Here is a 14,531-nt window from a genome sequence, read left to right as displayed (position 1 = left end):
TCGCATCAATTACGGAGGTGTTTCTCCAAAAGTTTTACATCAGGGTCAGTTTTTATACTACGTACAAAAATGAGGAAAGATCAGCTACAAATATTTGAGAACATCCAAAACACAGACATGATGACATCATCACTGCAACACAAATATAATATAAACAATAACGATGTCAGTTTCCTATATGCAATGCTATAAAAAATGCACAGGAAGTCAGCCATTTTGGTTTAAAGCAACCATTTTTAGAATAAGCAGCGTGCCGCAAAATCCGACTTGTCTTATAGATTTGCTTTATTTTGTTTGTTTGTATTTTTTTTGGACCGTAGACAAGCCTAATCCTTCTCAACCACTGGTGCAGATTAGTGGCTTTCATAAGATGTTTGCATCCTGCTCTCTAATTTTGTGCGTCAGGAGATAAGCTTGCAGAATTGGAACACGGGCCTCTGGAGGGACTTTGAAATAGGCACAAGTTAATATACTGTAGCATGATATCCATCCATGAAATATAAAACAACACAACTAAAAATGGCGCGTGAGCACTTGATGTGCAACGTATGTCGATATTAACATGCTATCGTTTGGTATCGCTAGCAATGTGCCTCAAATATTCCGTTTTATTTGTAAGATGCTTGTTTCTTTTGTAGTTGTATTGTAGAAGTTCATGGCATTATTATAGTTTGGAAAAGTATAAAAATATTGGCTAAAACTACAGACAGAGAAACTGCTAAATGATTAAAAAACAATTTAAGCAAACAATGTTAGACTAAAATAAAAAATATAATAGAAAATTATAAAAATGAAATATACTTGTTAGGTAATATGCAAATAGTGAAAATAATATTCTACAATTATTGATTATTAATTATATTATATTATGTTATGTTACGTTATGTTATATTATATACAAAATACACTTGTCAGAAATATTGACATATTATTAAAAAATATATGAGACAAAAAAAATATACTAATACTTACATCAAACCAAAAGAAACCTCTACGTTAGCATCTTCTATTCTTTCTCTCGTGTGAGCAAAAATAGCGTACTCTGCTTTCACAGCAACATAATGACAATTTTCCACCGTGCACAAAAATAAAAGAACAACCCGCTGGATCTAATATGCATGGGATCCGCCTCATTTGAATCCTTCGTCGGGACTGCGACTTCCCCGTTATGTGCATGTAAATCCAAACTCTAGGGAGCACCTGTACAGGAAGGAGGCAGCGGAATGCGCAATCGATTTGTTTGCCGGCTGAGGCTTATTCGCTGGGGCTTGCCCATCTAATGATTTACGATTTCCGCGATGAATTTTTCTATTCTTGCCAACAAACCACGCCGCTCCCTATCTGGCCGCTGATGCTTGATTTATCTTCCAAAGCCAAGAAGGGCCCCTTGGGATTCGCCGGTCCGTAGGCCCATTTTAATCTCATTCCGGGGGGAGGAGGGGGATGGGGCGGCTTTAGTGGGCAGCCATATTTTTACAACAACCGCAGTGAGATGAATATTAAGGTGACACATATTGAAAAAAGAAATGATAATTCGACATGCCAGGTGAAGAACCTCGCTTCTGTCCCATCCGGTGACCGAAACGCAACAGAAAGTTGGCTGAACTTGCATGTAATGTTGCGTGTCTTTAAGGGGCGGGGCCTCTGAATGACATCAGTCGGGCTGGCTGCTTCTTTCAGTATAAACGTCTGTACCTTGCCGGTGCTTTAAACCAAGCAGAGCTATGGGGTCTTCAGATTCTGGTCCAAATCCAAGTGAAAACGATGTTTGTTTTTTTTTCCATGCTATTATTTCGATTATCGTCTTTTCGTCATTTTTAAAATCAAAGAAATCACAGAAAGCTACTATTTATTTATCTATTTTAATTGATTAGTTTGTTTGTTTTTAAATATTTTGGTTCTAAACATGCTTAAATGTTCTTTGAGTAAGGTTAATAAGCTCTTTTGTTTTCCCTTTGCTGTGAATGTTTTCAATTGTTTCTTGTCTCTGTGCTGTTGGTTGTGATCAGAATGGTATTAGCACCTTTGTCTCAATTGGAGCCAGGAAAAATCCTGCAAGGTTATCAACTGCTAAGAATAGTGAGCATGGAACGCCACCAAAACTGGCGCTAAAATCCATTTTGGGCAGATGGAGGTGAACTCCATTCACTGTACTGCATTACAATCCACACACAAATCAATAAACGCAGTGTATCACAAAGTCACACAAACACACACACCCAAGTCCAATCTCTGTTTCACATTCACTCCCCTGCCTTTAAGCACCGATCCTTCATCTCCAGCCACGGTCACCATGGAAACTCCCCGTGTCCATCTCGGGGGTCTGCGCTCAAAGCGCTGCGGCGGTGGTGGCGTCTTCGCAAGCTCCCCGAAACGCATCACGAAGCGCACAGAAGCTTAGCTTGCGGGAGGGTGTTAAGCCACTAATTACCGCACACGTACAAAAGGGATGAAGGTGGCTACAATAACAATCCGCTCTATCTCCAGCAGCCATGAGCGACGGATGCAATCCTCCCCCCCCCCCATTCATTCCCTAAATAAATCCAACACGGCCACAATCAAATATTCCCGCCTTGTCCCAATCGATGGGACGTCTCAATAATGAAAGGACAGCAAGGAGGTGGTGAGTGACCTCCATGTTCAATACAGGAAGGCGGGTCCAGGATTACAAAAGCAGTGCGCAAAAGGGATTAAAAAAAAAAGAAAAAGAAACAATATGACAGACATAATTAATTTGACTTTTATCCAGTTTGACCTTATCGGCAATTTGTAGGTTACGAGCTGAGTATTGGCCACGTTTTAAGGTATCTTTCGACCACAGCCATCGATACTCACAAAAAAAAAATCTTCCTCAGCAGTAGTTGGCGCTATACAGCAGCAGACTGACGGATGGGGGAATAGTATTTTTTTTTTCGATTCAGCAATCGATATACGCAGGAAAATTTTGTCGTTTTTGGTGCCATCTGCTGGCGATTTGGGGTCAAGAGACTTAAAAATCAAAAAATAGTTACATATTTGTTTTTATCTAATTTGTCTGACATTATAGTCTTTATCAACTCCGTCTACTCCAGTTGAGCACTTAATGCAGAAGTATTAGTATCGTCTTTTTCTCTGCACTCTTTCTTGACCCATCGTAAGAAAAAAAAAGAAAAAAAAAACCTGGAAATGCAAGCATCGTAACTCTGTCTCACAACTTTGCGGGTTGTAATACAGATCAAGAGAGCGCTTCTAAGAAATAATCAAATGGACCAAGATTCGAGTCTGTCAAAGAACAAATTCCATCAAGTTTTCAAGGTGACAGGCTGATTGCGATGGCGACGGCGGCGGCCTCAGCAGGCATAAAGAGCAGGAAGCGCTGGATTCAGATGAAGCATCTTTGATCTGGGCTTCAAGCCTCTCTCTGGTCCACACAATCCTCACCCGCCACCTCCACTCTCTCCCCCGGTATCCTTCATCATCAAAAACACATCCGACAGCCACGCGTCATTTTTTTTTTTCAATTTATTTTGAGCTGCTCCTATTAGGTTGTATAAGCATCACATCCGGTAACATCGTGTTCCGCATCAACGAGCACGTCACGCCATTTTCAAATCACGCCGTAGAGGTAGCGTGCCCCAAAAAAAAAACTGGCTTCATCGCGTATTCATTTTCAAGAAAAAGTCAAAACAATAATCCTTGAAAGTAAGATCTGTTAGGTTCGGGGATGTCTGTATATTCCACACGATCTTTTTTCAAGGTAAGATAAATCAGCAGAACACCCCTCCCCCATCTACCATACCCCGTCAGCACTCTAAAAGGACACGATATGCGTTAAGGCAGCAATCTTCAACATGTCCAAAGCAAACAGGGAGTGGGAGGGGCCTACAAGTTGCGTCCCTTTATGCCACGACCAGCACTTTTTTTTCTCGACCGCAGCGAAGAACAACCACGGTCCAGTGGTCGCGAAGGCCATTGACGGAATTAAGACTCATGAATAAGAATGCGGCACGGGGTGACGGAGAGCTCTCCCGCTGTGCGATATCGACATGCACGCTCGCTCAGAAAATAGCCTGGCATAATTAGGTCTCACAGGAGAGCGGCAGAGGCCACTCTTGAAACTCTCGAGAGCGTGTCCGAGAGAAATAAGGAGAAAATGCCAGCCACTGATGAAGATGGGGGGGCAGAGGTGTTTATTGATGAAGTCGATCAAGCATTGTTTGGGGTACGCCATGTGTAGACATATGATTTTTAAAAACCTTTTTACGGAAAGGCAGCACGGTCATAAAAGCAATTAGACAATTTGATTACCGATTCGCTGGAATCCAACCATTTATTGCCACCGGCAAATATAAAGTCATCTTGTCATCCAGTTTGTTTGTCGTTCAGATTTGTAAACCACTGTACAAGCATTTGACGCCCCAACGGAGTACCTATGGTGTAAATATTTGTTTTGTATATTATTTTTTGTGACAATTATGTTGTTTTATGTTTTGAGGAGTCACAAAAGAAACTTCCGCGTGACATCTCATTAAAGAAATATGCTAATTTTCTCCGCTTTTGGCTAAGAAACCAGTGTTGTGAGTGAAACCAACCCATGTTCTAATACTTAATGATATAGAATGCAAAAAAGGTAAAACTGAACTTTTTCTGGTGGTAGAAGAGGTGATTTTATTTTGACTTTTTGATGTTACTGACTTGGCAAAGATTCTGCTCTCTGAGTTTCCTTTCGCAATGTAAAAAACTAATTTGTGGTCTACTTATGACAGATGCCTACCACGAATATTTTTTATGTATCCCCTGAAGCCATTTTCTAAAGACAGCATGAAATTTGGTAGGCAAGTCTATAAGGAGTAGACCCACAAAAAAAAGTCTTCTGGAATCATTGATGTTTTATTAACAAAGTATTTTCTTATTGTTTTTTAGCAAGTCCACATGAGGCTAACTGGACAAAACTAGACTTCTACTCAAATATCTAGTGGAGTTTTCTGACGATGACTTTTAGCTTTTTGTTTGGGGATTTCTCATCGCAGATTTTTTTGCCAGTGAACTTATCAAAGTGTTGCGGAAAGAGTATGAACCCAGTTGCTCCAGGGCAGAAGCATTGCGTATGTGCTGTCAACTCTTACCTGCCAATTAAATGCTGGCAGATGAAGAAGAAGAAGAGGAAAAAGAGCAATGGTGGAGAAGCAGCGGATGAAAGAAAAGACGACAAAGTGAGAGGAAAGCAAATATCAGATGGAAGAAAAGGCCAAAAGAAGCGAGCTGGCTCCCCGCATGATGACTAACCACCTGCTCTTGACTGAATTAGCTCTTTCTTTAACGCCCCATCCCAGAGCACATAGCTAGCCTTGTTAGCTTAGCTGGCTAAGCTGGATGCAACACGAGCATAAACAGAATTGCTGTATTATACTGGTACGTTGCTTAGCTTGAAGCAGAAATTCATACTAACCAGGAGCACATAGCTAGCCTTGTTAGCTTAGCTGCTATTTTGCTAAATCGCAAAAAGATAACACCTATTCCCCGTTCAAACCTTAAACATAATGTAAACAAGTCACATGACCTTGGGAAGAATCTCTAAATCTGTGTATGAAACAAAATAGATCCCTACGATCAAGATGTGATTGGTCACGTCAGGCGACCAATCAGATCCGCAACGGAGATGCTAAAGAAAAGCCGCCTTTACCTTTGTGACATGATCTTGTAGGCGTCCGGCAGGTAGCATCTGGTATTCTCCATCTGCGCCGGGTCGGCGTCGCAGATCTTGTCGTCGGTGCGCCCGTAGTTGGCGCTCTCGATCATGATGACGTCGGTGCCCGGGCAGCGCAGCTCGATGGGGTAGCCTTCGCACGACAGCTCGCGACGCACCACCGCCATGGGGATGGGCGCGCGGCTAAAGGCTGCGGGGAGATGAGGTGAAGCAGCATGAGGTTCAACTCAACAATGTTGACAGGATTCACACTTGTTTTCAAACGCGCAAACGAGTTAAACACAAAAGAAGGTGCTCATTATGGTACATTTCATTTTGTTTTCATTCTAAAAAGGCAGTGAAGTGATGCCATGTTTGAAAACATAGTGAATCGCCAATAATAGATTTCAATTGAAAGCCATCAATTATCCGACGCTGAATGGCAATGTTTAATGCTACCCCTTGTTGAAAAAGTTGGGACAAACTTTGATAATGACAAATATGAGCCACCAATCTAAATGGTTTCATGATTTTTCTTTTTTTAAATAACTGAAATTTCAATCAAATTTCTATTTTACATAGATACTTTTCCTCCACTTCTTTTTTTCTACAAAGTAGAAAGCAGTGCAGCTCTCCAGTTCTGCAAATGTCAAAATCGGAACACTTCATAATCCCAATACGATCATTAAAAAAACATCAGAGCGAGAGACTGTCATCATTGACATCATCAGTCGGTGCTCCCGCGGCGGAAGAGGGTAGATGTCTACGATTATCCGGTTAGTCCGCAACTGTCGTGTAATTACATCTTTGATTGATGGCTGTGCACGGATGCATGAACTAGTAGTGACGCTTCGGGTGCCATGTTGCTTGGGGAGAATTCAAATGTTGCACCCTCCCCGAAAAACTGTCCTCTCAAGGGGGACTTTTGATTTCTTTAATAGGGATCATAGGGCTGATTCTGGGCTGATTAACCCCGCAACTAAGTGGAAGCAACAATGACATTTAAAAGACCGTCATTAGGAACAAAATCGGGTCCTTGTACTTCATTTTAACTCACACGGAAACGAATCAAAAAAACGTTAAGGTCAGCCATCATTTGAATCTCTAAAATTGGAAGGTCTGGATGGAGATAGGTAACTGTAAAACACCAAGCCTCGTAATTTGGTTGAAGTAAAAGTAATTGAATTATACACCAATAACATATTCACAGTTTGTTATTCACATTTTTACCTATTTGCATTTTTTATGTACAAAAGCCGATCACTGCCTACTTGGTACAACATCGGTGTCAAGGAAGTATGTTGAAGTGATATATTGTCACCGCCGTGGTTACAGAAGGCCGCAGGGTGTAGACGTAACACAAAAATTAATCGGCGACAAGGTTTGGTTTGACTGGCCCGCATACACACCAGCCGTTCTGGGAAATCATTTTCATGGAATTCCCAATGGCCACCATACGGTTATTTGGGAGCACGGACATTCTCCAAACATTCCAGAATATCTTTTCTGTCTGATGAAAACCATGCAGGTTATTGTTAAATTCCTACGGGGAATACAAACATAGCCAGCTAAGCTAACCTGGTGTGTGTGTGTGTGTGTGTGTGTGTGTGTGTGTGTGTATGTGTGTGCATATGCAACAACTTCATTGAATTAATGGAAGAAAGATGGAAGACAAAGGCAGGGGGGAAGACAGGGGAGCTGATTCAACACGTCAACCGCCCAGACGGGTCCCGCCCCCACGGCGAGTGATTGATCGGATTCGATTAGACCAATGGGAGCCCGTCACACCCACTTCCTGGTTTGCGGCATTATTAACCGAAGTAGCTCATTTGCAAGAGTACTTTGAAAGAAGGGGTCTCTCAATGATACGCTTTTTCAATAATGCATGAGGGATTATTTATCTCCAAGTGAGAAACAGTTCAGGCAAATTGTTCTCCCAAGTAAATGATGTTTACATTTGGCCTCGGGCAACACGACTCTCAAAGGCTTTTACGCCGAGCAGAAAATTAGCCAGCAACTCAAGTGTCAAAAAGAAAGGATGGAAATACTTCATGCCACAACGGGCTGCTACGTGATCACGTCATAATCATTTTCTCCAAATTAATTAAATTAATTAATTTGTTATCATTAGAATTATTTAAACGCAATACTTGGCTCTCGTCAGACATTCTTGCTGAATTATCGATTCTGTATCGTAACAGGTGATACGATAAATACAATTTGAGATCGCCCTTGATATTTTTATCAGTATTTTCCCAACCTTTAGCTGTACGTAGTATTTGGTTCTAAAGTTATAATAAGCCAGATTTGAAACCAATATTGTGGTGGGCCAACTATCGATATAACAATTTCGGTATTGTACAGTGTATATTTGTTTTCCATTGGACAGCAGGAATATTTCACGCCAGAAAATTGTACGATACAAGACGATTCGCAATCTCTCGAAATCGATATTTGTAGTCTGTATTCTCGCACGTATTGATACAAAGCAGAGGACAAGAACGTCTCTTGTTATTGATTTGACGATGACGCTTATGAAGAGGAAAGTCACAAATATCCCAAATTGCACTCTGAAAAACACCTGCCTCGTAGCGCTTGCCTCACCGCCAACCGCGCCGCCGCTTGACCTCGCCGTCGATAGTCGTCCTCATTAAACACCGCTCGGGCCGATACCCGGCGGCAGGAGCGATTTAAACGGCATCACTCAGCGCTTTCTCAGCGGCGGGGAGATGCTAATTCATTTATCCGGGAAGATATATACGCCAGGCGCCTATAAAACACGCAGGTGTTTAACCCCGGCGTGCCACCCGCCACGCTACTGTCAATCATCGCGCGAGACCGGCCACTTCTGACAGCAATTTGGCGATGTAACACGGTGACAACAGATGCCGCCGGCCGCGAGGACCATTTTTTTTTCCCCCCACTCGGAATATCAAGCCGGTATTGATTTTGCATCCATTATAGAAGGGCATAAAAACAGAAGGGATTTGTAGGTGGCATGCCAAATGGAGGTGTTATTGGGAAGTGGGATTTTAATGTACAAGACTGTATTCCTCAAAATAAAGTCTGCCTTCAAAATACTGGAGATGCCTCGATTTCCCCCATCAAAGAAAATGAAAGAGAATGTTGCTAACCAAAACAGCAGCACATATGGCAGATAAAAATACATACTGGCATTGTGGTTTTTCATTTTTATTCATCAGGGTTCTTCGAGGCAGGGGGGATGGGGTAGTGGGAAATCCATAATGATAATCCCACAAAATATTTAAAGACTTTTCTGAGTGAGTCGTCGAAAGGATCAATTGAAGCAGGGCCCGGGATTAAAGTGAATTCCCGTCAAGAAGGGAGCGTCCTCAAAGTGACACCTCTTCAAGGGCAAACTGTCAGCAGCAATACAAGCCTAGACTTTTTCCCCTCTGCCGCTTTGTGTGGCCTTGCCGTGACATTTATTACATCAGCGTGTGGATTTTAGCATATGATGAATCCATCCTGGCGTGGATGAATTGCATGCCTGTGCTTGTAATATTTCCTAGAATGCTGTCATTAAATGCTGGGCGATGGCTTTATTTTCCGTGCGGTCATGGAATACATTTTCAGTAGGATCACCCTGAATGCTCTTCTCTCAGTATTGACAGTACCGTATTTTCCGCACTATAAGGCGCACCGGATTATAAGGCGCACCTTCAATGAATAGCCCATTTGAAAACTTTGTCCATATATAAGATATATACATTTGGCCCGCGGGCTGGACTTTGGACACGCCTGCTGTAGTGGCTCAATATTGGTCCATATATAAGGCGCACCTGATTATAAGGCGCACTGTCAGCTTTTGAAAAAATTGGAGGTTTTTAGGTGCGCCTGATAGTGCGGAAAATACGGTATATGGTGTGATACGTGACATTCCAAGTGTGATCGCTTTTCTCTCAGCACTGGCAGTTTGTGTGAAGGTTTTCTCTTGCGTTCCCGCTTTGATGCTCAATATGGAGGTAAGAATTAATAAGTACGAATTCATTATCTCTCCGCACTTTCTCAATTCATTTTCGAGGCAACATTTATTTGAATGTCTCTCAGCAGTCACATTTTCTGTGATGCTCAAGTCCCAGCACGCTCACTATACAGTTTAGAGTCATAATTACAATAATGCGAATAATAACGATAATGGTAACAACAACAATTAATAATTATGATAACGGCACAATTGTGTCACTCAACATTTGCAAATAATGCAAATGCTGGTCTCTAAACACACTTTTTGTTTCCCCCACTGCCAGGTGCAAATGTAATGTGTAAGTCGCGGTGCTCGGAGAGTCACCTGCTTGTCACCGCACAACACGGCAACGCCTCACTGGGCTCTCCAAACAACTTTGGAGCACCCCCCGCTTTCAAATACCAGCAGGCGGATAAATCATTTGTTTAATTAATTAACTCAATTAGGCAAATCCTAGGACGCCTTTGAGAGGGATGGCGAGGCAGAATTAAAAGTGGATTGTGTGGCTGCAGCTGTGACCGCATACCGTATGCCAGAGTGTAAAATACAAATATGGAATTATAGGACTTGAAAGCAACCATCGCTCGCCATGGCGACGACGGATCAGCCGCTTTACGGCTCCGTGCACGCGTGTATTTTCAATTCGTTGTCATGGTCCTCACGTCAAAACAAGCAGTGTTTTGTCATTGGCAAAGGCACCAATAGGGGGCGCTAATAAGCGGAGGGACCTGATCCATTTACAACCCCACCGTCTCAGATTGCGCCGGCCGGGGCCGTATTAGGCGGAAAGAATATCAAATCTATCCCGGAGCCTTTTACATGGACGCAAACACATGATTAATGTGCCTGCTGTTTGCCGCATTGATTTGTCTATTGTTATTCACTGTGACCAAAAACAATGGCGCAGGGGGAGTAAGGGGGCGGGTGTGTATGCCTTAGGTGTGTGTGTTACAACCTGATGACAATCGTTTTTTTTTTCTTCTCTCTCTCTCTATCTCATCCCTGTATGACTTGTCTTGCTACTCCCGACCTTAAACCCTAACCCCTAACCGAGTACACGCCCCGATGCACGTCCATTCTTGCACACAAAAGGGGGGACTAGAGATCCCAAAGTAGGTCGAGCAATCTCTGGGGAAATGTCAAGGTGGAGAAATTCCCTCTCCAGCTGCACAACGGCTCTACCGCAACAATAAACATCTCTCAGTAAACATTTTGGAGCCAAAATAAGAGAGGGAATTGCTTCTCTCTATTGATAGATACATTTTTTTAACAATAGCATTAGATGCGGAATAACAATTATATCGCAGCCTAGTCGTGATACATTTTGATGCACAATAACAGCGGGAAAGCTTGACTCGGCATTCAGACAAAGGTAAAACCGGATTTGAACATACCCAGAGCGGCTGGAGCAAAGAGGCTGGCAAGGACTAGCAGGCGTGCGGTCCACATGGCCTCCCCCTCGTACCGCCCGCTGCTAACGCTGGAGTTCAGCACTCAGGCCTTCAAGTAAAACACAGAGCGGCGGAGGTTGCTTGTTCTCGTTACACGTCAATGTCCAAACACTCCTGCGGAGAAAAATGCGTGTAAAATGGATGGTATAAATAGACAACAGATAATGGACGGTATGTATAGACAACAGATGGGATTAGGGTTACGTTACGGTTTGGATTGATGGGGAGGGTTTGTGGGGTTAGGTCATTTGAGGGCTACGGTTAACGCATTTTCGGTGCAATTTCAGTCTTCATGTACAGTAAATGTATATTTTCAATGAGGAGGTCGCAATGTCTGATGGTTCATAATCTGATGAGCGAGGCCCCATTAGTGTCGCATGATCTCCAATGATTAGGTCTTCTATTATCCAAAGGCAGACACAATCTGCCGCAAAACCATAATCCCTAAAAAGAGATGCAAGGATCGCTGACAGATCTGACAGCATTGAAGAGAGTCATTTTCCATTGCGGGAGGGGGGAGGTGGGGGGCCTCATATTTGACCCCCCACCCTTCCCCCATTCTAAATACTCAAGACATGTCGGGGCAATGATTGTGCTGGCATGTAACCATTTTCTAATCCTAATCCTGATTATTTCCCAAATCCGAGATTAATGTAATCAGATTGTTTATGTTGGAGATAATAAAGGCTTTATGAGGAGGGCAGCTATTATGAATCCAAGGAACAGCACTTAAACCTGCACCGGTTTGACCGTTGGGGTAGAGGAGGCACTTCATCGAGGACGTGCAACTCCATTTAAGCAACATCAGAGAAGCTGGTTTGGGAAAGAATTGATGCTTTTAGGATTAGTGTGAAAGGATTTAGGGCTAAAGGTTAGTGTTTAAGTAATGGGTTTAAGGTATCGGTTTCGGATCTGGAGTTAGTGCTTAGGGGTCACAGTCAACGGAAGAGAGTTGGGGTATTGGGTATATAGTTAGGGTATGGGTTTAGAAACCATGATGTAAATTAGATCAGGGTTAGGATTTTGGCTTGTGTTAAGTATATCTATAGGTTTTAGCTTTGAGGTAAAGGTTTAAGGACTTGGGTATAGGGTTAGGGTTTAGCGGTAGGATAAAAGAATAGGGTCAATGATTAGGATTTAGGATCAAGTTAAGGATCTAAATACAGAAGGTTTAGGAAAGGTCTTGGGTATAGGAATCTTGTTTTTTTTTCGGCTATCAAGAGTATACAAAACAGACTGTCCGCTGAGAAATGCCAATAAAACAAGACTAGACTATCACAGTAGTTCATTTGCTCCCTAAATAAATGAAAACAAGTACAGGAAGTGGCGCCCGCCGCCAAGTGAGCACATCATAAAATATATATTTATGAGAACAGCTTGGATGAGGTTTAAAAAAGAAAAAGAAAAAAACAAAACAAGATAGTTCAGCAATGCCAGCGTGTCTTGTATTCCAGAAGGAGTCTCGTGTGATACATTACGGCACTGACGTTTCAAGGGTACCTCGAGTGAAGGGATTTAAGATAACTCCCTTAGATACTATGGCCAACGTTTTGCAAGTCCAGTGACGCCTCTTCTTCGCAACATCAAGGAGACTAATTTATCACATTTCACTACTTTGGCAAAGTACTATTAGGGTACCGCAGAGTGCATTTGGCTTTCCCGTTGCTTCGGAGGTACTTAGACCGACTCAATTGGTCCAAACAAGGCCTGATATTTGCACATCGGCCCTCATTTAGGTTTTTAAGGATCAAGACAAGAGATGCGGTCGCTCAGATGGATCACTTGAAACCGAAGCAGTCCAGGCAAGACCAGATGAGCGCCTTGGAATTGCAAGGAATCCTGACCCTGATTAGCTACTTGATCTGGAACTGGGTAAAATTGAACAAAAAAATTAAAAAAAACTGTTCACATAGTACCGTTTGTGTATATTCTACAATTACTTACAATTTAACCCTCAGCGCTATCTGACGGGGTCACTTACACCTAGTCCCGCCTTCTGAACATGTCGTAATGAAGTGGGATCGCATTCCAATGACAGTTCTCTATCTTGCATGGACGTGGGCCAATCGTGTGCATTTATGCAAATGAGGTGTATAATGAAGGTTCATCTGTGGCGGCGTTCTGATTGATGAGCGCTCGCCGAGGGAAATCTTCGGCGGTTGGTGATTAAAACCAAAACGGTCAAATATGAGATTTCGAGGGGGCGGGGCCTGAAGCATCAAACAGTGGAATACACAAAACATTATTTTAAACACAGTTACCCTACAAAATAAATGGCTTCCAGATACACTTAGGAACTTCTGAGTTTTCCCTCAATACAGAATAGGCAAATAGGCATGAATAGATGAGTTTTTCCTTGGCGAAGAGCCGGTGAGGCTCGACGGTATTGGAAATCTGAAGATGAATAGGCTGTGACATCCCAGAAGCTTGAAAACGTGCGCAGCAAGGCATCCACTCGCACAATTGGCTCCCCGCGAGGGACCCCGACGCAGCCAGCCAGTGACAGACAGATAATAGCGCTAACTTTAGCTCGCACGCACGCTGACTGGTCCTCCATGATCATCTCCTTGAGTGTGACTGATGGCTCAGCTTAAGTAATGGGACCGCCCCGCCCCCTCCCCAAAAGTCGACCCTCCTGAGCATAACCTCGATCCATGACACGTATAAAATGACAAGATCCACAGCAGGGATTATCATACACCAGATTGGCTCAAGGTGGGCCCGGGTTACCACGGCAACCCTTACTCGACCGCCGTTTGTCAGACACGAGAAGAAATTACTCTGCCCAAGACTGAGGCGTTGGGGTACGTTAAGACGATAAAACGGGTGTGACCTCAACGCCGATGGATTCCACCGTCGATATATTGCTGAGCCGTTGTGCCGACACCAGCGGTTTTTACGCAGATCCGGGTCAGAAGCATCGGCAGGGTTATTGGTATGATGGATGAGCGGCCTAGCAAAACATGACCTTACCTATGTCAGGACGACTGTCGAGTAATTCTGAAGCGCGGTGAAATCTGTCAGCGAGATAGAGCCCGCTTGAAACCGGAACAGGTTGAAATTTCACGGCGGTTTCAGAATGACTTGGAAGTGACGCAAGGCTTTTTGGCTGTTTCCAAAGTTGAGTTTCACACTTGTTTCTTTTGTAGACTTATTTGTATTTGACTTCAGGTCTCAATTTCCTCCTGACTAACACCACATGCATAATTTTCCACTTCATTCCCAGTCTGATTTCACAAGAAGGCGGAGGAGGAGGAGGAGGAAAAAGCAATGACACACACACACACAAACATCAATTTGAGCTGGGCGTCTCAGCGCTACACCAATGTCAATAGCGCTGATCCCAACAGCGCGTCGCATTTCAATATCATTATCTGATGCCGTGCACAAAATCTAATGAAATCTTTAAAACAGAAATTGCACAACG

At 43.1% G+C, this 14,531-nt stretch overlaps 1 protein-coding gene across 10 annotated transcripts in view; it reads right to left on the bottom strand.

Moving 5' to 3' along the window:
- The window catches only part of LOC148403499 (adhesion G protein-coupled receptor L3-like), a 90,503-nt gene that overhangs the window by 48,903 nt on the left and 27,069 nt on the right, over positions 1-14,531 (bottom strand). For all 10 annotated transcript variants that reach the window (XM_088373021.1, XM_088373040.1, XM_088373030.1 and 7 more), the window contains exons 4-5: positions 11,048-11,218; positions 5,663-5,876 (exon numbers count right to left, since the gene is read on the bottom strand). In XM_088373021.1, the coding sequence (XP_088229147.1) occupies positions 5,663-5,876; positions 11,048-11,102 (269 nt within the window). In that variant the 5' untranslated portion in view covers positions 11,103-11,218. The remainder of the gene's footprint in view (positions 1-5,662; positions 5,877-11,047; positions 11,219-14,531) is intronic.

The sequence above is a fragment of the Syngnathus floridae genome, chromosome 1 (genome assembly GCF_059516105.1).
Source record: "Syngnathus floridae isolate MCC-2025c chromosome 1, RoL_Sflo_1.0, whole genome shotgun sequence".
Taxonomy (NCBI): domain Eukaryota; kingdom Metazoa; phylum Chordata; class Actinopteri; order Syngnathiformes; family Syngnathidae; genus Syngnathus; species Syngnathus floridae.
Note: the sequence above shows the minus strand (reverse complement) of the source record. Positions and strands in the feature narration are given on the sequence as shown.